The sequence below is a fragment of the Capricornis sumatraensis genome, chromosome 16, assembly GCF_032405125.1.
Source record: "Capricornis sumatraensis isolate serow.1 chromosome 16, serow.2, whole genome shotgun sequence".
Classification (NCBI taxonomy): Eukaryota; Metazoa; Chordata; class Mammalia; order Artiodactyla; family Bovidae; genus Capricornis; species Capricornis sumatraensis.
In genome coordinates this window covers 25822623-25849581 of record NC_091084.1, presented here as the reverse complement: position 1 = coordinate 25849581, position 26959 = coordinate 25822623, and the positions used below count along the sequence as shown (strand labels likewise).

General features: G+C 50.9%; 1 protein-coding gene across 1 annotated transcript; it reads right to left on the bottom strand.

Annotated features, from left to right (window-relative positions):
• Positions 1-1142: 1142 nt before the first annotated feature.
• ANKK1 (ankyrin repeat and kinase domain containing 1) lies at positions 1143-14724 on the bottom strand. Its single transcript, XM_068987963.1, is given in 14 exon segments — positions 1143-1759; positions 1762-1851; positions 1854-2056; positions 2058-2337; positions 2340-2438; positions 4388-4489; positions 5619-5762; positions 6341-6390; positions 6640-6791; positions 8283-8500; positions 8503-8564; positions 14306-14331; positions 14333-14391; positions 14394-14724. Coding segments are annotated over 14 exon segments (2433 nt in total).
• Between the last annotated feature and the right edge of the window lie 12235 nt (positions 14725-26959).

The window sequence follows — 26959 nt, the reverse complement described above, 5'->3', positions numbered from 1 at the left end:
CACACAAGGCTAGTGTGAGCAGTCCCAGCCCTGCTCCAACCAGCAGACCAGGCCAGGCAGCTGACGGGGGCAGGACAGAGCTCCCTGAGCCGCTTCCCAGGAGGAAGTCCCTGCCCAGTGAGCTCCACACCGAGCCCAGGTGACATCACCCCCACCCCAGATGACATCACCACCCCACCCCCAGGTGACATCACCACCCCGCCCCCAGGTGACATCACCACCCCGCCCTCCAGGTGACATCAGCACCCCTCCACCTCCCAGCACCTGCGCTTTGCCTCCTCCCTGGTGGCAACTCACACATACACGTCATACACTCACCACACATGTGCGCGCGCACACACACACACACACACACACACACACACCCGTACTAACACTACTGGCCCCCATATCCAACCTGGACTCATAGCTCTGTCTACTTCTTGGGAGTTACTCAGAAACACAGCTTTATTGAAGTGAGATTCAAACTTGGTCATTTAACTGGACAGAGTGAGGGTGAGGCTGGGGGGACAGGGACCAACGTCCCATGTAGGATCACTCATGAGAAGCTCCCATCCCCCACAAGAGACTGTACAGCAGACCTGGGCGCTGGGACCAGGGCCGCCAGGGAGGCGGTCAGTGCAGCAACAGGGGCTGGCTAGGGCTCTCAGCTGGAAGCGGACATTCCCTCTGAACTTTTAGCACCTGCCCTTCCACAAACACATGCGTCTGTCTGTCCTGACCCTGCCCTAGTCACACAGACATGAGCTGGGAGGGAGCGCTTCCCTCTTCTCCGTGCCTCCCTCCTTCTTCAGAGAGAGTTCCAGGATGCAAGGGCTTCTGCGAGTTCAGGGACAAGTGATTAAAGGTGGAAGGAATCTGGGAACAGAGGGAACTCACTGTGGGGGCTTGAGTCTGGGTGCAGCAAGGAGCAGGCTGAGAGTCTGCTCGAGATACACATGGAGGAGGGGCTGAAAGGAGGTCTCCAGCCAGGGGCCCCTTCCGCAGCTACAATCTCCCTGCCCCTCCACCACCCAGGGGACCAGGTTCCTGTCTCCTCTCAAGATCAAAGGGGCAGGTGGCAAGCACAGGGAAGGGGCCTTGCCAGAAGCCCAGGTTCACTTCCAGCAGCCTCTACTCCTTACAGGAAAGGAGACCCTGGTCTAAATTTCCATCTGGGCTCCCGGCTCAGCTCTGCCCAGAATGGCCAGTGAGGGCTCCCTGCCCTCTGGGAAGGCGACAATGTCCTGCTTCTGGCTCTGGAGGGCCAGATGCAGGGGTGTGCAACCAACCCCTTCCTGGATGTCTAGCTGGGTGCCAGCCTTGACCGGCACTTTGAGGATGGCCATGTTTCCCTTCAGGGTGGCCAGATGGGCAGGGGTCCAGCCCACCTTATTGCAGGCATGGACATCAGCACGGTGCTCCAGGAGGTGGATGATGCTCAGGAAGGTCCCCCTCTGGACTGCTAGGTGAAGGGGTGTCCAGCCTGACTGCTCGGCTGCATTGCAGTCAGCCCCACATTTCAGCAGGGTGGACACCACCACCTCCGCCTTGTGGTGGGCAGCCAGGTGCAGGGGGATCCAGTTCATGCCTCCAGGAGCCCCCACGTCTGCCTGGCTCTCAGCCAGCAGGTGGATGATCTCCAGGTGGCCCTTGTAGGCTGCTAGATGCGGGGGTGTCCAGCCCTGGTGGGTCGGCAGCTCCAGGATGGCCCCATACCCGAGCAGCACCTTGCAGATAAGGTACTTGCCCCTGGCACCCGCGGCGGGCAGTGGGCTGTGCTCTGGTCGAGGGCATCAGGGGCCACCCCACTTTTTAACAGATGTTGGGTGGCCCTCACTTTGCCTCTCTCCACTGTGAGGTGCAGTGGCCTCTTAGGTTTCTCTGCCGAGCATCCAACTCCACCCTCTGGGCTGTGGGCAGCTTGACCAGGCTGACGTGGCCAAAGTAGGTGGCCACGTGGAGAGGGGTCTTTCCCTCAGCCTCTCGCAGGTTGGGGTCAGCTTGATGGGAGACCAGAAGGCAGGCCACATTCTCAGGGTTGTTCTGTGCAGCCAGGTGGAGTGGGGTCCACCCCTATGCTCCTGGGCATCACGCGGGCCTCTTGGTCCAGGAGCAGAAAGGCAGAGTGGTCGGCCCCATTCTGGGCTGCAAAGCACAAAGGGGCCCAGCTGTCCTCATCCGCCAGGTGGGCGTCGGCGCTGTGCTCCAGGAGCGGGGTGCAGAAGTCGTCCTGCTGGTCCTGGGCAGCGATAAGGAGGGGCGTGTAGCCGCAGGCTGTCTGGCGGTCCACATCCACCTCGTGGGCCAGCAGCAGCCTCACCCCCTCCAGGAGGCCCCAGGGCACCAGGAAGTGGAGGGGGTGACCTTGTTCTCATAGATGTACACCTGCTCATCGCTAGGGACCAGGCTCTCACTGTCTGAGAGACTCAGGACCCGCTTCAAATAGTCTCCTGAGTCTGCTGGGAGGAAGACGAGATTGAGAAAAGGACCTCTGACTTTGTCCAGGGGTCATCTCAGCCATCCCCCTATCTCCTGGAAGTACCACCCAGGAACAGAGTTTCCTGGATGGGTGAGTGGGGGTCCTTTCCCTAGGTCCTGGATCTCTACTCAGGCTCCACTGCCCTAGACAGCAGCTGAGTCTGGAAGTTCTTACTATAAGGATGAAGCAAAAAGAGGCCAGTCCAGAAGTAAACCCTGACTCCACCCCTTAGCACCACATGCTCTCTGCCTCTTTGAGCCTGGGGGTCCTGATCCCTCAGGAGGACACGAGCAATGTCCACCTTGTGCTACTACCGTGAAGACAAATCCTGTAGGTATGAACTTCTGGAGAAGTGCCTGGCACAAAGTAAATAGATGCAAATTGAAGATAAATTTGCGGTGGCACTCTGTGATGTGAATTCTTCCCGAGGCACTCAGGGACCCATTTCTTCCTGATTTACCCAGTGGTGTATTAGAATTAAAAGCAACAATTTCCAAAATGAAAAAGAAAATAAAACAAAAAAAACCCACAAACAAAATCACCGCTCAGACTAAACCACAAGAGATTCTGAGTCAATTATTCTAGGGTGGCTCAGACATCAGGTACTCTTTCATTCCCTCAAAAAATTCCATTATGGCACCAGGATTGAAAACTGATGTTCCCTTTTCCCAGGCCAGGGACGGAGGAGTCCAGCCTCAAAAGAACACAGTCCTGAAGGGGAAGCAGAGCCAGGCCCCCCAGGGGCACGGGCATTTCTGGAACTCAGGGCCAGGTGCCCAGAGAAGGAACACAGACTCCAGGCCTGAGAGGAGGGTAGGCCAGGGAAGATGGCAGAGGATATAGTTTGAGTCCCCTTTCTCCTCCACTGTGTGTTCTGGGGTTCCAGCTGAGACCTGTCTGGACTCACCACTGTCTGTTCAGTTCAGTCACTCAGTCACATCCTACTCTTTGCGACCCCATGGACCACAGCATGCCAGGCCTCCCTGTCCATCACCAACTCCTGGAGTTCATCCAAACCCATGTCCGTGGAGTCGGTGATGCCATCCAGCCATCTCATCCTCTGTTGTCCTCTTCTTTTCCTGCCCTCAATCTTTCCCAGCATCAGGGTCTTTTCAAATGAGTCAGCTCTTTGCATCAGGTGGCCAAAGTATTGGAGTCTCAGCTTCAGCATCAGTCCTTCCAATGAACATTCAGGACTGATCTCCTTTAGGATGGGCTGGTTGGATCTCCTTGCAGTCCAAGGGGCTCTCAAGAGTCTGTTAGCTCCTGGCGGATCTCACAGACCTGGGGAACCAGAAGACAGGGGGCAGGTCAGATGAGAGCCGGGCGGTTCTGGTCCATGTCGGCCTCGCCTCTTCCCTTCGCCTCTGAGGACTCTCCTCCCAGCCTGAGCCAGGAGACCCCTCCTCTCTCATGCCCGCCACCAGCTGTGTCTAGGGGAAGACCCTGAGCTGGGGACGCCCTGCCCAAGAAAGAGTGGCCCAGGGCCTCGGCTGCCCCCTGGGCCACAGGGAAGGCAGGGTAGTGGCCCTGTGGGTTCAGCCCAGAGCCCCTGCACTAGCTCACGGCTGGTTCCCAGGTGAAGAGGGTAAGGACAGCGGAGCGCGGATGATGCTGACGGGCAGGGCGGGAAAACAGGGGAGAGCCGCGGGCGCCCTCTGCAGGACGGGCCCTGTTTAACCCCACACGCGTCAGGGAGGGCACATCCTTTTCAGGGGTTCTGGGCCACGGCCACCACCAGCCCTCAGAGCACCCTCGAGCAAATTAGGAAAAGGGATCCCTGAGTGACTGTGCGGCTTGGCCAGCAGAGTATGCGCTGAGTCTGGTCCCCATCTGCCCCTCAGCCAGGTGGCCTCACACATGCGTGCATCCTCAGTGCCCACCAGAGACGAGGCCCCGCCCGCACACGCACGCACCTCCCCGGGCTGGCCGCTGCGCAGGACACTTTCCCGGCCAAGGCCTCCCTCTCACGGTGGGCCACCGGACTCTGGAGCAGCGAAAGCAGCATGTCTGTCTCCGCTATGATATCTGCTAAGAAACAGTAGTGTCGTGTAGTGTTAGACGCTCAGTCGTGTCCAACTCTGCAACCCCATGGAATGGAGCCAGCCGGGCTCCTCTGTCCATGGGATTCTCCAGGCAAGAATACTGGAGTGGGCTGCCATTTCCTTCTTCAGAGGATCTTCCGAACCCAGGGATCGTACCCGGGTCTTCTGCATTGCAGGCAGATTGTTTACTATCTGAGCTACGGGCAAGTCCCCAAGAAACAAAGACACAGCAAAAGAGGCCACAGGTTGGCCTGCAGTTCTTCCCCATTTTAAATGTTTTTCCCCCTACCATGTCCCTGTACTTCCTCCCAAAACCCAGCCCCAGGCTTAGGGGCACCCACACATGAGCATCAGGAAGCACGCAAGCTGGGACCCTGCCTTGGAGGGGTGTGTGTGTGTGCGCGCACACACCCAAGCATTGCTTCAGTCATGTCTAACTCTTTGAGACCCCATGGACTGTAGCCCACCAGGATCCTCTGTCCATGGGATTCTCCAGGCACGAATATTGGAGTGGGTTGCCATGTCCTCCTCCAGAAGATCTTCCTGGCCCAGGGATCAAACCCACGTCTCGTATGTCTCCTGCATTGGCACACAAGTTCTTTACCACTAATGCCCCCTGGGAAGCCCTTTGAGGGTAGACCTTTCCCATAAAACACAAGGGCAAGACTAGATAATCTCTAAGATGCTCACACTTACACACAAGTGTGCATTTACACCATCCCTAGAGGAGTGGATGATTGCAACATCCATCCACGCCTGTGAGCTTATGGTCTGGGAACATTTTAAATGACACTGCAGCCTGAGAAGACCCAGGCCAACTGGGGACTCAGAAGCAGCAGAGCCAGGCCCAGTTAGCTTCTGGCAGTGAGGGGTTTCTAATTTACCTCCCACACGGTACACATTAAGCCAAAGAGACCAGCCCACAGTCCTCAGCTGCCCCTGGCCCCTCTGCCATCCCCCCACCTCTCATCACACTATGGAGCAGACTCTGCCCTAGTGCCATGCAGGGCTCTCCCTGAGAGTCTTGGGAGTGGCCTGGGGCTTTGGTCATCTCTCCTGGCCTGTGGGCACCCCAGCTCTCCCGTCCTCGTCTAGGTCAGTCTGGTGATAACCTGGAAAGCAGGGCCTCTTCTTGGGCTCCTGGTCCCAGTAGCGCCTCATCAGGTCCACCATCTGCTGGGACTCATCTGAGACAGGCTGCAGGGAGGGCCGCCTGCCTGTGGCCACTTGGATGATGATGGTCATGACGTTGAAGCCTGTGAGAGGAGGCCCAGACTGTGTGGGTGAGGGAAGGCAGGGGCAGAGGGGCTGGGCGGGAGGTCGGGGCTCTGCCCATGCACACAGCAGGGGCTCCATAAATGCACAGTGAGTTAATACCTAGATTGCAGGCTGACTTGTGGCTTAGATTTGAGCAGCCGGGTCTCTGGACCAACTCCAGATCCTCCCAGGCCAAGACTGGCCGTGGCCCCTCACTGTGGGCCTTTGCTGTCCAAAGGCAGCCAGACTGACTGGCAGGCCTAGTTATAGGCTTTGATTTTGCACTTTGCTGGATTATCCAAGTTCCCTGACAGTCTGTTTACCTGACACCATGGCAGGGCTGGGTTGGGAGAGACAGGAAAGAATATTTTGAAGCAAAGGAATCAGAGGCGGAAAGCATAGTCTGGGCTGAAGTTTGCCCTTTCTTTCACTGACATGTGAGCTCTAGAAACAGGGGGAGGAAGGTGGGAGGGTGAGGTCCCCAACGTAAACCTGCTACTGCCCCACCCCCACCAACCCCCAGCCTCCCGCAGTCCCTTCCAGGTCCCCATGTGACGGCGCCACTGCCACCTGCTACCTGGATACGGCTTCTTCTGAGCAAGGATCTCCCAGATCACGATCCTGAAGCTGCAGGCAGGGCAAGTGTGCCCCGAGTGACTTCCTCGGCTATCCAGCCAGAGGGGCCCCATGGACCACAAAATCCCAGGCAAAGCCTCTCTGGCTGGAGTCCCACCGCACCCCTCCTCCTCCTCCCATATGGGCGGGGCGGGGCCAGACGTCACCCCTGTCCTGCCCTCTGCACCTCGGGGTCCAGGCAGCGTGGTGACAACAAGCTGCTTGCTGGGTATGTGGCCTGGAGCCCCACCTCCCGCTCACCTGTGCACGTCGTATTTGGGCCCTGGGCCCTTGTTACTCTCCAGAAACATCTCAGGGTGGGTGTAGCTGAGGGTGCCCTGCAGAGCTGACCTCTTGATGCACTGCATCCGGGTCGACTGCTCCATCCTCTTGGACAGGCCAAAGTCTGAAACCTGGAAGGAAGCCCAGGGTGGGGATGGGAGGGCAATACAGTCTTGCCTCCAGAAAGCTGCCTGAGTTCCTCATCCCTCCCGCCTTCCTCATTTCCAGTGTTGTGTCACCACTGAGAGCACAGGCTCTCTCCCGTAGTTGCCATGGACGACAGGATGACCTCGGACAAGTTACCTTCTCAGAGCCTTCCTTTCCTCATCTATAAAGTGGGACTAATACCAGAACTTAACTCGTAGTGCTATTATGAGCATTAGACAAGGAAATATACAAAAAGCACTTAGAACAGTGGCTGGTGCACAGTACGTACTTGGTAGGTGTGGCCATTACCCAAAGGACCCATGGATAAAGTTGCTGCCTTTGGTGAGCTTCTGTTCATCCCACTTCCAGGGGCCCTGAAGCATTGACACCATGTATATTTATCCCACACTCTGCTTCCATCCATTGACTCATTCATATACCAATTGCCAATTCACTGAATTCCAACTAGGCTGGGTATTGAGAATCAGGCAGCAGATAAGAAAGATGAAACTGGGACTTCCCTAGTGGTCCAGTGGTTGAAAATCCACCTTCCAATGCAGGGGACATGAACTTAATCTCTGGTTGGGGAAAAGATCCCACATGCTGTGGGGAAACTAAGCCCACGAGCTGCAGCTACTGAGCCTGTGTGCTCTAGCGGTCCGCAGCGAGAAGCCCGCATGGCACAATGAAAGAAAGCCCCCACGGGCCACAACTAAAGAAAGCCCCCACAGGCCACAACTAAAGAAAGCCCCCATGGGCCATAACAAAGAGCCCACAAACCACAATGAAGACACAGTGTGGCCAAAAAAACCAATTTCTTCTATGAAAGATGAACCCCCGCCCCCGACACCCATTACTCTCCTAAGTGGTTATTCAAATAGGGAGTAGAGGTACTAATGAAACAGTTTCATAAATGACTATATGCTTACAATTGGGGTTAGCAATGTGAAGAGACACAGTGAGGCTGTATGACAGAGGCATGTGGGAGTGGATCAAGGAAAACTTCCCTGAGGAGGTGTTATTTACGCTGAGAGCTGAAAGATGAGTAGGCCTTTGCTAGACAAGGAGGGACTGGGGGAACACTGTTCTTGACAGTGGAAACAGAATATGCAAAAGTTCCAGGGCAGAAAGGAAAGCGTAAAATGTCTTAGGAACTGAAAGAAATAAAAAAAGGTCATCATGACCCTCGCATTTACACACATCCTTACTTGGATCAAAGAATGGGATAGAGATGATTCTGTCCACATTAGAAATGGAAGACTGAGGTCCAAAGAGGGTTATTGCAGGCATCCTGATACGCAGTTTCATGCACCAAATTTCACTATGCTTCCATCTGTTTTAGGTGTGATCCCTGCCTTTAGTATTTGTCCATGAAGGGAGCTGCTTAGAACTCTTTGACAGGGCAGCCAGGCAGTAGATAATCCAGCTTATGTGGAGAAGACTCTGGAGTGACAGGGGACAGATGGGGTCCTCACCTTAACATGCAGGCAGCTGTCCAGGAGGATGTTGCCTGGCTTGAGGTCCAGATGGAGCAGCGGTGGCTTAATGCTGTGGAGGAAGTTCATGGCCAGGCTGGTCTCATGGACGGTGCTGACTTTGAGCTGCCAGCCGAGGCTGTGAGTGGGAAGCATCTTCTCCAGGGAGCCGTTGGCCATGAACTCCATCACAACACCCAGGGGCTGCCTGCAAACACGATGTGCTGAAACTTGATCTTCTCCATTTGGGCTGCATCTTCAATGAGGCAATTCACATCAGAGCTATGGAGGAAGGGGAGTGAAAGATGGAAGCTGGTGACCCTTTACAAGAGGAACTGGCAGGACACACAAACTAGGCTTGGTGCCAGGCTGCACAGACCCAGAGACCCCCTTGGGAGCTTGTGAGGTGGTGGAGGAGGAAAGAGAGATACGACAGGATGCTCCGATTAGGGTCCAGCAAATAAAACAGGAAGCGAAGGAGTCTGTGAATTTAGAAGTCAGCCCATTCTACAGAAGCGGCCACAAAAAGCCTGCTGTTTATTCTGGCTACCTATGTATGTCTATCTCCCACAGGAGACCACGAGCCCATGGAGGACCAAACATGCCTCCTGCTTCTGTTTTAAAAGATTTATCGAGGTACCCGCTCACACCAATCCGAACGACCATCATTAAAATGTGTACAAATAGCAAGTGCTGGAGAGGATGTGGAAAAAAGAGAATCCTCCTACACTATGGGTGGGAATGTAAATTGGTGCAGCCACTGTGGAAAGCAGTACGGAGGTTCCTCAAAAAGCTAAAAACTACCAAACAATCCAGCAATCCCACTCCTGGACATATATTTAGACAAAACCATAACTCAGATACATGCACCCCTATGTTCATATCAGCACTATCCACAATAGGCAAGATGTGGAAGCAACGTAAATATCCATCAATAGATGAGTGGATAAAGACGATGTGGTGTGTATACACAGTGGAATGCTACTCGGCCGTAAACGTGGGATAACGCCGTTTGCAGCAACACGGATGCAGCTAGAGATTATCGCACCAACCGAAGTGAGAAAGACAAATGCACATGATATCACTTATATGTGGAACCTAAAATATGATGCAAATGAACTTATCCATGAAACAGAAACAGAATCATGGACATGGAGAACAGACCAGTGGTTTCCAAGGGGAAGGGGGTTCATCGAGGGATGGAGTGGAAGGCTGGGTTAGCAGACGTAAGCTTTTATATATCGAAAGGATAGAGAATAAGGTCCTACTGTATAGCACAGACAACTATATTCAGTATCCTATGATAAATCATAATGGAAAAGAATATTTAGAAAAAGCATATGTGTGTGTGTATATATAGAGAGTCACTTCACTGTATAGCAGAAATTAACACAACCTTGTAAATTAACTATACTTCAATAAAAATATGGACGAATATCATTTATTGCCTTTTTGACTGTGAAAGAAATATATATATATATATATATATATATGTATATATATGCACACACACATACCTTGTAGAACATCAAGGGATTAGGAAAGAAAATTAGGGAACTCCCTGTCGGTCCTATGGTTAGCGCTCAGCACGTTCACAGTGGGACCGAGGTTCAATCCCTGATTGGGGAACTAAGATCCCACAAGCCACATGGCATGCCCCCCTCCCCCCACCAATTAAATCATCAGTAACCCAACCTTTTAGAGTTGGCCTGTGTTAATAATTTACTGTATTCTTTTACAATTCATTGCAAGAAGGCTCTCTCCTCCCTCCCTGTCCCTCTTTCCTCCCCCACGCTCCCTTGCCATCACAGAGTGTGGGCTGTTTCTGACCTGCTTTTCCCTCTCGGGGTAGTGTGAGCATGTTCTGAATCATTAGTCTCCAGAAGCGAGCTCTGTAATGGCTGTATGGGATTCCATTTTGGAGATGAACTATAATTATTCCTTGTACTCGTCACAGCACACGGCCACGCATAGCACAAGGCATCTTTGCTGAATTGAAGTCAAGACTGAAGGGAAAGCCTTACAGAATAAGCATGTGCGAAACCTTTCGCTCTTTTCACTGTCCATGCCCACAGAACAGCAAATATGCAAATTGTTATAGATTGTTCGGGGATGGTGGGGATGAAGATTAAGGAGAAATGACACTTTTTAAAAAAGCAAACTATTTGCAAAGCTGTGCTGGCATTGCAGTCAGAGGCTGCTGGAAATGTGTTCATAGGGCCTCCCTGGGAAGCCAGCCAGAGAGCCTCACACCCCCACCCCCCGCAACTGGACAGGTTGGCCGGTCCAGGTTTAGGTCTTATTGTCTTCTCTACTATTCCAGAGAGCTCCCTGCTCCTCCCCCAACAACCTCTGCAATGTAGTTTTAAAATCTGTCTCCTCTTGTCCTTTTGAGATCGTAAGAACTGAGAAGACATCCATCATGAAGTGGACAAAACATGGGATCTGGGGCCGCATCGCCTTGCTTTCCAATCCCAATTTCATCTCTGTATGATCTTGAACAAGCAAATTCTCCAGGCCTGTCTGTTAACTGTAAAATGGGAACGGTAGGGAGTGCACAACTCCCCTTGACACCTAGACTGCTTGAAAGTGTTTGCGACACCTACTGTCTCTCTCTTTTCCTCGTCTCCCCCACCCTTTCATCTGGTTTCTGGTCCTAATATCTCACTGATCAGTTATTACTATAGCCTACAGGCAATTTTCTGTTCTTGGCGTGGGATTGGTCCTTCCCGAACAGGCAGGCTCCTGTTCTGTTACTTGATCACTAGACCCAGTCCCAGTGTCTCCAGGCAACCTCAGCCTCTCCAGCTGGGTATTCACACTTAAAGTGTCTAAAACTGAACTCCCAATTCTCTCTTCAAACCCACTCCCCGCTCAGCCTTCTCCATCTCAGTGAATGGGCTCCATCCCTCTAGTCTTCAAAGATCTTGATTATCCTGGACTCCTCTCTTCGTCTCCTTCCCACAAGCTGCTCCTTGGCACATCCCATCAGTGCTACCTTCAAAATACAGCGAGAATCTGGGGGAAGGGGGAAGGAATTAATTGGGAGTTTAGGACTGACATATACACAGTGCGTGTTTGCTAATTTGCTTCATTTGTGTCCAACTCTTTGTGACCCCGTGGACGGTAACCCGCCAGGCTCCTCTGTCCATGGGATTCCCAGGCAAGAACACTGGAGAGGGTTGCTGTGCCCTCCTCCAGGGGATCTTCTCGACCCAAGGACCAAACCTGTGTCTCTTACGTCTCCTGCATTGGCAGGCAAGTTCTTTACCACTAGTGCCACCTGGGAAGCCCCATATACACACTGCTGCTGCTGCTGCTAAGTCGCTTCAGTTGTGTCCGACTCTGTGCGACCCCATAGATGACAGCCCACCAGGCTCCCCCGTCCCTGGGATTCTCCAGGTGAGAACAGAGGAGTGGGTTGCCATTTCCTTCTCCAATGCATGAGAGTGGAAAGTGAAAAGTGAAAGTGAAGTCGCTCAGTCATGTCCAACTCTTAGTGACCCCATGGACTGCAGCCCACCCGGCTCCTCCATCCATGGTATTTTCCAGGCAAGAGTACTGGAGTTGGGGTGCCATTGCCTTCATCACATATACACACTACTGCATTTAAAATAGTGGGCTTCCCAGGTGGAGATAGTGATTAAGAACACTCCTGTCAATACAGGAGACCTAAAAGATGAAGGTTTGATCCCTGGGTCAGGAGGATCCCCTTGGAGGAGTGCATGGCTACTCACACCAGTATTCTTGCCTGGAGAATCTTGCATGGACAGAGGAGCCTGCGGGCTACGGTCCATAAGGTCGCATAGAGTCAGACATGACTGAAGCGACTTAGCACACACAATGCACACACATTTAAAATAGATAACCAAAATACCCAAACATAAAACAGAGGCAATATTGTAACAAATTCTATAAAGATTTTTAAAATGGTCCAAATCCAAAAAAATTTAAAAAAAAGATAACCAAGGAAGACCTATCGTATAGCTCAAGGAACTCTGCTCGATATTCATATCTGCAATAATCTAAATGGGAAAAGAATTTGAAAAAGAGAAGATATATGTATAAGTGAAACATGTGAAACTAATGTGAAACTAACACAACACTGTTAATCAACTATGTATGTGCCGTGTGTTTAGTCACTCAGCCGTGTCTGACTCTTTGTGACCCCGTAGACTGTAGCCCACCAGGCTCCTCTGTCCATGGGATTCTCCAGGCAAAAATACTGGAGTGGGTTGCCATGCCCTCCTTCAGCAATAAAACCTTACCCTGCTTTAATTTTTCATGAGTTCAGTATAAGCTGGACTGCTCAAATGGATTTGGTAGTTTGTTTTTTAAAGGTATCTGGGTACAAACCCTAGGATATCGACCCATTCAAAGAGCAGAAGAGTTCCTGTGACATTCTGCTTATCAATTTGTTATAAGTGTGATAACAAATGTATAAGCAAAAACAAAATTATAAGCATTGTTGGATTTTCATGTAGGGCTCCTGCATTGGCAGGTGGATTCTTTACCACTGTGTCACTATGGAAGCATATCTGTTGCATTCATCATCATATTCATTATATCTTAGGGTCCAGCACAGCACCTGGCACATAATAGGTGAGTAATAAACATTCATCAAGAGGACAAATGAATGAAAAGAGGGAAGGAGGATCCAGTGAAGTCATACTCATAAAACTCCTAGGAGAGCACTCGACAGGTGGCAGGTGCTAATTACTGTAAATAAATCTCTTAGTCCTTTGGGACTGGGAAGGGATTTGAGATGGGGGTTACTGTCAACGTCTCATGAGTAGTCTTATCAGTGCCATCTGTTTCCTCTTGCTCTTTGCTTCAAAGGCTGTAAATGATCTGGGCAGATTCTAGAATAATCTGACTACTCCCAAGCCAGGATGTTGAGGGAGTTACATCGGTGAGTCTGGGACGGTCTCATTTTGCCCTTTTTCATTAAGCAGGAAGGGGTCTGGGAACTAGGAAGGAACTTGGCTGTGTGGGATGGGAGGCTGTGTCTTGGGAGCTTGCTTAGTGACCATAGAGAATGTCCAGAAAAGATGCCACACTGTCCCCCACACCCCCGAGGACCTCCAGTTGGTATCCCAGGAGCCTTGGGAGGAGGACATGGTGATCATCTCAGACTTCACATCCCAAAGTGTCTCCTCCACGGCTGCACCAGGGGCCAGTGCACAGCCAAGTACTGGCCAGTCTGGTAGGAATGGGACTGGAGCTGCATCTCAGCGGGAAGCCATGGATGGGTGGAAGCACTGCGGGAGAGGTACCAGGGAAAAGGAGAGAACCAGGGAAAAGGAGGCCTGCCAGGGAGAGGCCACAGCATGTATCATGGGACTTGGGAGGAGCCAGAGAGAAAAAGGGCAGAGACTGTAGCATGTCAGGCTTGGGCAACTGGCAGAGCCAGTGTGAGAGCTGGCAGATGAGTGGGCTGGGCAGGTTCTCAGGCCAGTAAGCTGGCAGCCTCCACCTTCCAAGCCCCCTCCAGCCTGCTATGGCTGGTCTGGGGCCACACCAGAGGGGATAAGGCACTTCCCCCCAGGTCACGGAGCAGCACTGAGCCAAGTGCCACAGCTCCTCAGCAAGCCCAGCCCCGCCTGCCTGCCCTGTGGGTTCAGGGGTGGGTAGGAGGGCGGCAGAGGGCCATCCAGAGCCGACACCCCAAAGGAAGGTGAGGCTGCAAAACAGGAGGCCAGACCCGATCAGGAGGTCGGATTGAACAAAGGCATCTTGCCGGTAGTTCCTGCTCACTTTTGACCTCCGTGGATTTCAACAAACAGTCTGGGTCCACAGACAGAGCCGAGCGTATTTCAGAGGCGACGGAAAGAGGCAGGCTGTGCCTGGGGGAGCTCAGGCCACTGCACTCCACTCTGGGAGTTTCCAGAGGCGGAGAGGACCACGCTCAGTCTCAGCCCGGCTGCCTGGTCCTCGCTCCCGGGCCTCAGTTTCCCCTCCCCTAAAGGAACTGAAAGAGCTCGGCGAAAGGAGCGGGGTGGGGCGGGCGGGCAGGCGGGGGCCTGGGGGCGTCGGGCGGGAGGACGGGGAGCTCTCTCGACGGCGCACTCGGTCCGCCAGCGCTGCTGCGGCGCCTGGGACAGCTGGCGAAGCCGCCGCTCGCCCCTCGGCGCCGGTCGGCCTCGAAATCGTCGCGGGTGAAGGCGGGGAGGCCGCCCGGCCGCCGCTCCACGCGCGCGGCCACGGCGTCGGCGCGGCCCGGGCTCTTGGCGCCCCGCGCGCTCCGGGCCGGGCTGCTCCCTGCGCCGCGGGTCCCTGACGGGGGCGCTGGGCAGGCGGCGGCCCTCCCTCCTTCTCCCTCTGGAGTGAGGAGACACCGGCCCTGCCCTGTGAGGGCTGAGGGTACCCAGCCGAGCCCTGAGGCGCCCCCGGCAGCGATGGCGGCCCAGTCAAGGAAGGGGGCTCCCTCCCCACGCAGCATCCTCCCCGCGCAGCACCCTGAGAGGCCCTGGCCCGCCCCGGCATCCCGCCCTCAAACACGTCCTCAGTCTCGGCCTGTGGTGTTTTTTTTTTTTTTTTCTCCCTCAGCTCGAGCCTGGGCAGGGGCTGCAAGAGGAAGGCATCCTGAAGCTGGAAACGCGCGTCTGGGTGGACCAGTCGGTCCTCTTTGATGTAGACCTAATTCTGTTCGCAAGTTAATTCATTTATTTATGCAACTCATATATGTCCTGAAAGAAAGAAAAGGAAGTCGCTCAGTCATGTCCGACTCTTTGCGACCCCATGGACTGTAGCCTACGAGGCTCCTCCTTCCATGGGTTTTTCCAAGCAAGAGTACTGGAGTGGGTTGCCGTTTCCGTCTCCAGGGGATCTTCCCAACCCAGGGATCGAACCCGGGTCTCCCGCATTGCAGGCAGACGCTTTATATGTCCCGAGGGTTTATAAAATTTCAGGGCTGTGCTGGTGGTCTCCACTGTAGAGTGTGTGGACCTGGAACCCACCCCTCCGTAACAGATACGGTGTAAAAAAGTTGTAACGGAGATTTTTCTGGTCTGAATCTGTTGGCCTGACTGAGTTAATGCTTCCTTTGTTATTGTTGACTTTTTGTTAGGCAGTCTCTGCATGCAAAAGGTCACCCAAAGGGGGCAGGACCCTTGGGGTGAGGGACTGGACCTCTGTCACAGGGAGCTCCCTTTCCTGGCATGACTTTTGGCCCCCAACCTCAGAGGGATGAGCGCCGGGACTGGGATTAATCACCCAGGGAGGTGAATTCTTTGGTCCAGTTCTGGGGGTGGCTTGTTGCTGGGGTGTGGGTGGGGGTCAGAGGTGAGGCTCAGGGAGCATGTGGAGCATACTGGGGTCCCTGTCTTCTGGGAGGAGGGGCAACCTGGGAGCCGAGGACCGCAGAGCAGTGTGGGGCTGTGGAGGAACCAGGCCAAGGGCTCAGTGCAGATACTTGGGGCAGGAAGAGGAGAAAATGTGCCTGCAGAGGCCACCGTGGCTGCTGGGGGGAGAGGAAGCCGTCCTGGGGCGGGTCGGGGAGTCAGCCAAGGGCAGGGCCAGGGGCTGGCCCAGGGAAGCACATCGGGGTGGACTCCCCTTCCTTTCTCCTAACTCTCTACTTCCTTCCTCCTTCCCTGCATCCACTGTGGGAGGTCCCTTGGTCCCCTGGGGATAAAGTGAGGATACAGGATACCTGGTACTGAGCCTGGAGTAGGGGTGGGGGGTACCTCTAGGTCTTCGGTCCATGGACTTGCCCTCTCACCTGTGAGACCCCGAGAGCAGGGAAAATTATAAGTGCTTAAACAGGTGGCTCTCCCAGGGCCATTCCAGGGCAGGTGGTGCTAAAGGAACCGTCGCAGGGCAGTGCAGGGTAGGTCACTTCTCACCTGCATCCGGGCAGGTGAGCCAGAGTCCAGAGGGAACCTCCCAGAGTGACCATCCTCAAGTCTGAGGAGCCCACCTACCTCAGGAGGACATGCCTTGCCTTTGAGTCCATCCTTGACTCCTTCCAGACTCCTGGGGAACAGCATGGGCGTGATAGGTGAGTAGAGACCCCAGGCTGGAGCTGGGGCATTTGCTCTTCCCATAACAACTGACCTGCCCGTCCCACCCAGGGTGAATTCTGGTGGGCAGAGTGGAGAACTGAAGGTTGGCCTGGAGACCATGGCACTACTGAGCCTTAACTTTGTCCCAGGATCAGTAGCTCTTTCACCTACTGTGCATACTTTATAGATATGATCTTGTTTAAATCCACAACAACATTATGAGGTTTAATATCTCTCTATTTGTGAGGGATGAGAAGACTAGGCTTAACGACAGTAAATAGTGAATGGCCACATAGCTAGTAAGTGGGAGCTGAGATTCAATCCTGGGTCTGTTGGGTCCCTGTGGAAAGGGCTGGGCATAACAGAGCCTTTAAAAGATATGGCAGGAAAGGGGGAATGGGTGTCATGCTCTCTGGAAGAGGGTGGAAGTGATGGAAACTGCTTCTAGAACAGGAGAAGCACCCTAATTACAATGTCAGAGGGAGGCCCTGGCTTGCTTTGGCTGAAGTGAGACAGCATGATGGAACATACTGTCCCTGGAGCAGCCGTGCCTGCTCCTGACAAGTCTCAGACCCTCCCCTAGGAAAGCCTGAAGATGACAGAGGACATTACTGTCAGGAGATCAGGAGACCAAGGAGATGCTTCTCACCTTCTTCTGGGTGAGTGAGCATGGAGGTTGGGAAAGTGGCCCACTGGACCTAAGGAAGGATGACTCTCTGACCTTCAGCATGATCTGTCTGGGCCACTGGATGACATGCCAGGGTCAAATGGCCTGAATCAGTTAAGGAAGTTCTCCTTAACTGATCAGTTAAGGATCAGTTACACCTGAAGCAGCTTTCCAGGGAGAGCAAGACACCAGAAGCTGCCACTGGCCCTCTACAGGGACAGGAATCACAGGAATGCTTGAGCATTGTCCCTGTGGGAGACGACACCCAGGGCTCAAGGCAGACTGCCAGGGTCCTGAATTAAACTCATCTCCTGTTCCTTACAGGGTGGGTGGAAGGACAGGAAGGACCCAGGAGGTGTTGACCTATCTGTTGAAACAGCCAAGCTGAGGGATCAGGCACCCCTGCTTCTGAAGAATCTGGCAAAATAGATATGTACATGTACCTAGTCCCTGGGGGTTCAGTGGTAGAGAATCTGCCCTCAGTGTTGCAGATGCAGGTTGGATCCCTGGGTTGGGCATCCTTGGTTTGATCCCTACCTTCCCTAGAGAAGGGAATGGCAACCCAGTCCATTATTCTTGCCTGGAGAATTCCATGGACAGAGAAGCCTGGCGGGCTACTGTCCATAGGGTTGCAAAGAGTTGGACGTGACTAACGCTTTCACTCTTCACAAAATAGGTATGTTCTTGCAGTTGGGGTTCCTTTATCTCTGTAAAGTGAGTGAGGACAAAAGCCTAGTAGTCTTTGGAAGAACTCTGAGAGAAGTAAGGGGAGGGGTCCTTCTTGAATGCAAAGTCACAGTGGCACAGAGTTCATGGATCTGCCATTATTAGGTGGGCTGATGCTTAGGGATTTGGGAAAACCCAAAGTCAATTTAGAGATTGCTGATTTTTCCCCCGGTGGTCTGAGTGCAGAAGCTCCCAGGTCCTGCCTGCCTGGGAGGTCCACAACCAGTGGGTGGAGAGCAGAGAGCTGGAGAGGAAAGCTCCACATTCACTGCCCTCGACCCATGAAAGGAAATGGGTGTGATGAATGGAAATGGACTAGGTAGAATAGTTTGACCGTGGTCCAGTCCCACCAGAAAGAGCAAGAAGCATGTTCTAACCATAGGGATTTTGCTCCAAGATGCTCTCAGTTCTTCTTATTGACTCTCTCAGTATATTTTGTTTTAGCAGATCAGGGATGAAATTTTCCTGGACTCAGAATTATTAAATGAGTGTGTGTGTGTGATTGTTCAGGGGGAGTGGGGGGCTACCATCCCCAGACGAGTGAAGTGAGCTGGAGGTGCAGTTCTGCAATACTCTGGAAGATGCTGAAATCCGATGTGAGCCTTTCCCCAGACTGGAGTGCCAAGCTCTTTGCATGCAGGGAAGTTCCCCAATCGGTCCCCATTCTGCAGTCTGCAACGTGTCACAGAAGGACACCTGGGCCAGTTCAGGCAGGCTCCAACCTCTGGTAGCCCCTGACCTGAGGTGAGGGCAGGGTTGGGCAAGGTGAAGGAATGTGTTCAGGAAAACTGGGAAGTCTTCTCAGGAAAAAGATTCTCCCAGAGAGCAGGCGTGGAATGAGGCAGTGGCAACAGGGCTTAAATGTAAGAGCACGTGAATCAGGAAGCATGTGTGCATCTAAGTCGCTTCTGTCATGTCCAACTCTCTGCGACCTTATGGACTGTAGCCCGCCAGGCTCGGTCCATGGGATCCTCCAGGAAAGAATACTGGAGTGGGTTGCCATGCCCTCCTCTAGGGGATCTTCCCCATTCAGGGATGGAACCCTCATCTCCTATGTCTCTTGCAGGTGGTTCTTTACCACTAGTGCCACCTGGGAAGCCCGTGAGTCAGGAAGACCAGCATTCAAACCATGAATTTTTCCTCCCACCTATCAGCAGCTGGGTCCTGGTCATATTACCAAATCTCTCTAGGTTCCTCCATCTGTGAAATGGGATGACAATATATACTCATTTTATATTATATTTATATGCAGTTATATATATTTATATTATTATATTTTACTCAATATAATACTCATTTCAGAAGGTTGCTATAAGGATTAAGCTTTAAATATACACCTAAATGAACATGCATAGGCAAAAAATGAGCTAACGTAAATCTCACATTATCCAATAGTTAACTCAAAATGGATCATTGGAGATAGGCAGGCACCTGGGACTCTTTGCTTAAGTGTTTACACTTGGAGAAACGTCTTCTAAAGCAACAAATACAAAGAAAGGGACTTAAAATAAGTGCAAACATTCTGTAGTTGGTGCAAATTATGAACAAGAGACAAAAAAAGACCCAAAGCCCAAATACCCCTTCTAAGGTGTGGAGAGCAAATGCAGGGTGCTATGCGTGATCCCCACACAGGGTACCACCAAGGGGGCGGGCAGACCTCCTGAGCCACCTTTTGGCCCAACCCATGGATTCACCTCTGCCCTCGAGGGCAGGCAAGGGAAATTGGTACTTGTTTTCTCTCCTTGATGCTATAGGAAGAGTCTCAATAAAGCCTTGCCTGAATTCCTCACCTGGCCTCATCAATTTCATTTGATTAAAGTGTTCAAGAACCCAGGTCAGTAACACATTGACTTAACTGTAAAATGTAAAACTATGAAACTTTTAGTAAAAGAAAGAAAATAGATGAAAATCTCCTGAACCTAGGGTTAGGCAAAAAGTTCTTAGGCTAAATGCCAAAAGCAGAATCCACAAAAGGAAAAATGGAGAAATTGAACTTATTCAAAATTAAATGCTTTCCTGTGTGAAAGACCCTGTGGTGAGGATGACAAGTCAAGATATAGATGAAGACAAAATATTTGCCAACCACATATTTTACAAAGTGCTAACTTTTTAGAATGTATTCAGAATTTTCCAAACTTGACAGTAAAAAAAAAAAATGCTATTCAATTAGAACATGGAAATAAGACATGAACAAACATTTCAATGAAGAGGATATACAGATGACAATAAGGGCATGAAAAGATATTAGCACCAGTCATTAAGGAAATGCAAGTTGAAATCACAGTGAGATATCACTACACACCTATGAGACTGTCTAAAGTTTTTTTAAAAATAATGACATCACCAAATGCAAATGAAGGTCACTGATATGTTGCTGGTGGGAATGGAAAATCGTATAGCCATTCTAGAAGTTTCTTATTAAATTAAGCATACAATGACTATACAACTTAGCAAAACCATATTGGGCATCTGTTCTAAAGAAATTAAACCATATGTTCACACAAAACCCTTTACCTTAATGTTCATAGCAACTTTATTTGTAGTAGCTAAAATCTGGAAATAGTCCGGATGTCCTTCAACAGGTGAGTGTTAAATAAACTGGTATATGGATACTGTGAAACACTTACTCAGCAACAACCAAAAAAAAAAAGGAAGGAACTAGAGATGCACAGTAAAAATGTGAAGAATCTCCAGAAAACGCTGTTGAGTGGAAACAAGCCAAGCTCAAATGATTACATTTATGCTACATTTGAGGGATGACAAATTTATAGAGATAGAGCACAGACCAGCGGTTGTCAGAGGTGGAGAGTGGGGTGGAGGTGGTTATAAAAAGGCAACATGTGTACCCCAATGTTCATCGCAGCACTGTTTATAATAGCCAGGACATGGAAGCAACCTAGATGTCCATCAGCAGACAAATGGATAAGAAAGCTGTGGTACATATACACAATGGAGTATCACTCAGTCATTAAAAAGAATACATTTGAGTCAGTTCTAATGAAGTGGATGAAACTGGAGCCTATTATACAGAGTGAAGTAAGCCAGAAAGAAAAACACCAATACAGTATACTAACACATATATATGGCATTTAGAAAGATGGCAATGATAACCCTGTATGCAAGACAGCAAAAGAGACACAGATGTATAGAATGGACTTTTGGACTCTGAGGGAGAGGGAGAGGGTGGGATGATTTGGGAGAATGGCACTGAAACATGTATACTATCATGTAAGGAATGAATCACCAGTCTAGGTTCGATACAGGATACAGGATGCTTGGGGCTGGTGCACGGGGAAGATCCAGAGAGATGATATGGGGTGGGAGGGGGATTCAGGATTTACACCCGTGGCAGATTCATGTCAATGTATGGCAAAACCAATACAGTATTGTAAAGCAAAATAAAGTAAAAATAAAAATTAAAAAAAAAGGCATCACAAGGAAACTGTTCTGTACCTTGGCAGTAGTGATGGCCACATGAGTTACACACGTGATCAAACTGCAGCGAACTCACACATTTGCACACACACACACACACCCACACCCACACATACCACATACCCACACACACCACACACACACACACACCACACATACCCACACATACCACACACCCACAAACACACATATCACACCCACACCACACCCCCACACCCCCCCACACACCACACACACACACACACTCACCCACACACACACCCCCACACACACCCACTCACCCCCCCCACACACACACCCCCACACACACCCACTCACCCCCCCCACACACACACCACACACACAGACACACACACACACCCACACAGACAGACACACACACATACCCCTGTGCTTGCAAAACTGGTGAGATTTTGAATGTGGTTTATGAATTGTATGATTATCACTGTCATTTCCTGGTTGTGATATTGTGCCATAGTTTTGTAAGGTGTCACTATTCGCTGGGTGAAAGGGGTAAGGGATCTCTGCATTATTGCTTGTTTATCTATAATTCAGTTCAGTTTCAGTTCAGTTCAGTCGCTCAGTCGTGTCCGACTCTTTGCGACCCCACGAATCGCAGCACGCCAGGCCTCCCTGTCCATCACCAACACTCGGAGTTTACCCAAACTCATGTCCTCTGAGTCAGTGATGCCATCCAGCCATCTCGTCCTCTGTCATCCCCTTCTCCTCCTGCCCCCAATCCCTCCCAGCATCAGAGTCTTTTCCAATGAGTCAACTCTTCGCATGAGGTGGCCAAAGTACTCGAGTTTCAGCTTTAGCGTCATTCCTTCCAAAGAACACCCAGGACTGATTTCCTGTAGAATGGACTGGTTGGATCTCCTTGCAGTCCAAGGGATTCTCAAGAGTCTTCTCCAACACCACAGTTCAAAAGCATCAATTATTTGGCGCTCGGCTTTCTTCTCACAACAAAAAGGTTTTAAAAATTCACGCAAAGCCCTCTTCGCCCACCTCCTCCCCTCATCTTCTTCTCCCTCCTCCCATCTCCCCTCCTTCCCTCATCTTCTTCTCCCTCCTCCCATCTCCCCTCCTCCCTCTCTTCCTCTGTCTTTTCCCCTCCTCGTCGTCCTTCTTATTGTTATTTCCAGGCACCATTACATTCTCAGAAGAAAAAATTTTCCATTACAGGGGAAAGAAAGTAATCTAACATTTACCACGGAAAGCCTAGAAGACATCTGGCCCCTGTGGACACACAGAAGCCCTAAGAAGGGAGAACAAAGGCCACTGTGTTGAAATGTCTGAGGAAGGAGAGGATGGTGGGAGGAAGCCAGCCAGTTCCTTCTAAAACTCAGTGCTCTCAGCCAGGTGATTTGGTCAGGTAAGCTGGTACTTATGGGTAAGACCAGAATTACATCTGGTCTGATAAGCCAAATTTGAAATAGTCATTCAGAAAAAGCCAGAAAAAAAAGATATACTTCACCATTCTCAGAAATGTTTCAGGGCTCTCTTTATTCAGGGTACTCACTGAGACTCTTGGGATTGTGGTCCAGCAGTTGAGATGTGCAGACATCAGGGTAGGCAGGGCTACAAAGCCAGTGGCCCCAGCATCGCACCTCAGGGACCATAGCATGTCCCTGCCTGGTCTCCTGCTAGTCAGGTGGGCCCAGTGGTGAGGGGCTGGCATACACATCTGCTGGGTTTGTTTCTACCAGGCCAATGGACCAGTTCCTGAATACAGCCCCCCACCTCCCCACCCCACCCCAAAAAAGAGTCCCTCTTAGACCCAAAATAAGTACAGAAACAGGAGTGAGAATAAAGTAAACCAAGGATGGAGCACAAGTGTTTCTGGATTTGGCAGGATATCCATTCTTTACCCCTGATACAGACCCAGGCTCCCTTTGGAAGGGTTTTTGATAAAACAAACAAACAAAACTCCCAGGTGTCAAGAAGGCAGAAATGGAAACCCTGTGTTTCAGGAAAGACAGTTCTCATTGTCATAATAAGATCACAGGTTCTTTGATCCTGGTTGTGCGTGTCTGCTCAGTGGCTTGATCGTATCCAGCTCTTTGTGACCCCATGGACTGTAGCCAGCCAGTTTCCTCTGTCCATGGGATTTTCCAGGCAAGAATACTGGAGTGGGTTGCCAACCCCTCCTTCAGGGGATCTTCCCGATCCAGGGGTTGAACCTGGGTCTATTGCATTGCAGGCAGATTCTTTACTGCCGATCTTGGTTGAGGCTGTGTCAAAATAAGAAACAAATGTCCTAAGAATTCTGCCTCAAGAAGCTTCGAAGGAGCACTTGGCCATGGCTAGGCCTTTAGAGAACTTTGGTCCTGCACTGGACCTCCTCAGGCTTAGAGCTCCACACTGGATCCAAGAGGTCATGATCAACATCTTATCTAGCAGTTACAAAGGGGATTTGAATTTAAATATGATTCCTTCTAATTTAGGCTTCCTGGGTGGTGCGGGTGGTAAAGAACCTGCCTGCCAATGCAGGAGACGTACGAATGTGGGTTCAATCCCTGGGTCAAGAAGATCCCCTGGAGAAGTACATGGCAACCCATTCCTGTATTTTTGCTTGGAGAATCCCAGGAACAGAGGAGCCTGGTGGATACATAGGCTGCAAAGAGTTGGACACGATAGAAGCAACTTAGCATGCACACTTTTAAATTTACTAACAAGTCAGGCAGGAAGATGAGAAGAAAGAAACTGAGACTCCCTTTAGTGGGGATTCAAGGGGGAAAATACCCCTGAGACATCAGTCTTGCCAGTGGTTGGGGCTGGATTGTTGTCTGGGCCTAAGCCAGCCTCCTCTTTCCTCTGGGCCCTTCCAGGGTGGGCAGGAGCCAGGAAGAGGGGTCTAGGGAGTAAAGCAAGCACTGAAAGACCACTGTCTCAAGTTGTACCGAGATAGGTTGGGACCTGGGACCCTGGACTTCTGTTAAGAGATTAAAAATAATAACTGTGTGCAGCTGGGGCAAATTATGACAACAAGATACAAAAAGGTCCAAACCGAACTGCAACGTGCCAGGAGCAAAAGCAGGGTACTGCACGAGATCCCTGCACGGGGCACCACCAAGGCGGTGGGCAGACCACCTGAGCCACCCCTACCCTCACCCTGTTTAAAGGATAGAGCTAGGGAACCTGCTTCTTGTCCTTGCTCCATTGTACAGCAGCCGGGGCCCCCATAAAGTCTTCCCATCTGGCCTCTTTATCAATTCCTACTGATTAGACAGCCCAAGAACCCAGACTGGCGACAGGACAACAGGAAGTGCTGGAAGCTTGCTGGCTCTGAAGGACAAGAGAAGGACCTCTAGGATGGGACTGATTTCATGCCTCTTGTACTGTGTTTCTTTTTTGTTTACCTTGTGCTCGCATGAAGTCCCTTCAGTCGTGTCTGACTCTTTGCGACCGCGTGGACTGTAGCCCAGCAGGCTCCTCTGTCCATGGGGTTCTCCAGGGAAGAATACTGGAGTGGGTTGCCATGCCCTCCTCCAGGGGATCTCCTGACCCGGGGATCAAACCCTCATCTCCTCGTCTCCTGCATTGGCAGGCGGTCTCTTAGCCACCAGTGCCACCCGGGAAGCCCTTTTGTTTAAGGTGTGGGAAATTAGACTACATCGGGCACCCTAAAAGAAACCAAACAAGGATTTTGTTTGTGTTTGTTCACCATCTGGCTTGGATGACTGTGAAAAACGCAGCTCTTAAGTGTTGACTTTTAAAAGTCAAACCACATAAGAGAGCTCACGCCTGGGGCTCTGTGACGATCTAGAGGGTTGGGATGGGGTGGGAGGGAGATTCAAGAGGGAGGGGACTCTGCCTATGGCTGATCCATGTTGATATATGGCAGAAACCAACAAATACTGCAAAGCAATTATCCTTTAATTAAAAATAAATAAAATTTTAAAAAGTCAGACCTCAGATAGACTAGTAGAATGTAGTTCCTGAACAGGAATCGTGCGGAGTCTTGCTCACCGCTGTGTTCTCCGCACGTGGCATATAGAAGGGAGCTCGTCATATCTGTTAGCGAATGAGTGAATGAAGGAGGGAATGAATGGGAAGGAGAAGCTCAGGGGTAGAGGTTGACTTTCAGGGTCCCTCCCATTTTCCTCGGGGTCCTCTCTAATCCCAGTGAGTTCCTCCTCACCTTATAGTTTCCACTTCTGCCCATGCCCCAGGGCCAGGTTACAAAGACCTCTGAGCAGTTACAGTGCCCAGCAGTGGAGCTTCTGTGACTGCCCAAGACCCCCTTTCCCTGGGGAAGGCCTCTCAGAGAGTCCCATCACCACTCACTTTTTCCTGTCAGTTTCCTTATGATCACTCATGACACTTTGTGCATGTTCTTATAAATATGATTTTCCAAGCAAAGGGCTTTTCTGATGAATCAGAAGGAATTGATGGTGAGGTTTTTAGAGACCAAAGCAATAATAAGACCTGTCATTTACTGAATCTTCTCTTTGTGCCCACTCCATCTGGAGTGATCAACCTGAATTATCTCATTTAATCCAATCCCGTGAAGTAAGCAGTACTGATACTATTACTTCCATTTTTATAGGCATAGAGAAGCTAAGTAACTTGCCCATGGTCATGCAGCTGGTACTTAGGTGCCCCAGGACTTGAACCTGGCTTGTCCATTGGCACAGGACAGGCTCTTAACATTGTAATATGGCCAGAAGAACCTTGATAAAATCAGACACGGATCTTGAGACTGTGAGGCTCACCATCCAGGTGAGGTGGTGGGGTCATGTGTTCTGGATGTCTGGGCATGTATCAGCTGTAGGAGTTCAGCGATTCTCCCCATCCTCCATCGGTCCCTCCGGGGAGTGTGAGGGTGGTGAGCTGAAGGCAGGGTTTTGACTAATATTATACTCATCAGGACTTTGCCCGAGGCTAAAAGATATCTTTGGAAGCTGTGCCTTCAGTTCAGTTCAGTTCAGTCACTCAGTCGTGTCCAACTCTTTGCGACCCCATGAATTGCAGCATGCCAGGCCTCCCTGTCCATCACCAACTCCCAGAGTTCACTCAGACTCACGTCCATCGAGTCAGTGATGCATCCAGCCATCTCATTCTCTGTCGTCCCCGTCTCCTCCTGCCCCCAATCCCTCCCAGCATCAGAGTCTTTTCCAATGAGTCAACTCTTTGCATGAGGTGGCCAAAATACTGGAGTTTCAGCTTTAACATCATTCCTTCCCAAGAAATCCCAGGGCTGATCTCCTTCAGAATGGATTGCTTGGATCTCCTTGCAGTCCAAGGGACTCTTAAGACTCTTCTCCGACACCACAGTTCAAAAGCATCAGTTCTTCAACACTCAGCTTTCTTCACAGTCCAACTCTCACATCCATACATGACCACAGGAAAAACCATAGCCTTGACTAGATGGACCTTTGCTGGTAAAGTAATGTCTCTGCTTTTCAATATGCTGTCTAGGTTGGTCATAACTTTGCTTCCAATTCATGGCTGCAGTCACCATCTGCAGTGATTTTGGAGCCCCCCAAAATAAAGTCTGACACTGTTTCCTCTGCTTCCCCATTTATTTGCTATGAAGTGATGCGACCAGATGCCATGATCTTTGTTTTCTGAATGTTGAGCTTTACGCCAACTTTTTCACTCTCCACTTTCACTTTCATCAAGAGGCTTTTTAGTACCTCTTCACTTTCTGCCATAAGGGTGGTGTCATCTGCATATCTGAGGTTATTGATGTTTCTCCCGGCAGTCTTGACTCAGCTTGTGCTTCTTCCAGCCCAGTGTTTCTCATGATGTACTCTGCATATAAGTTAAATAAGCAGGGTGACAATATACAGCCTTGACGTACTCTTTTTCCTATTTGGAACCAGTCTGTTGTTCCA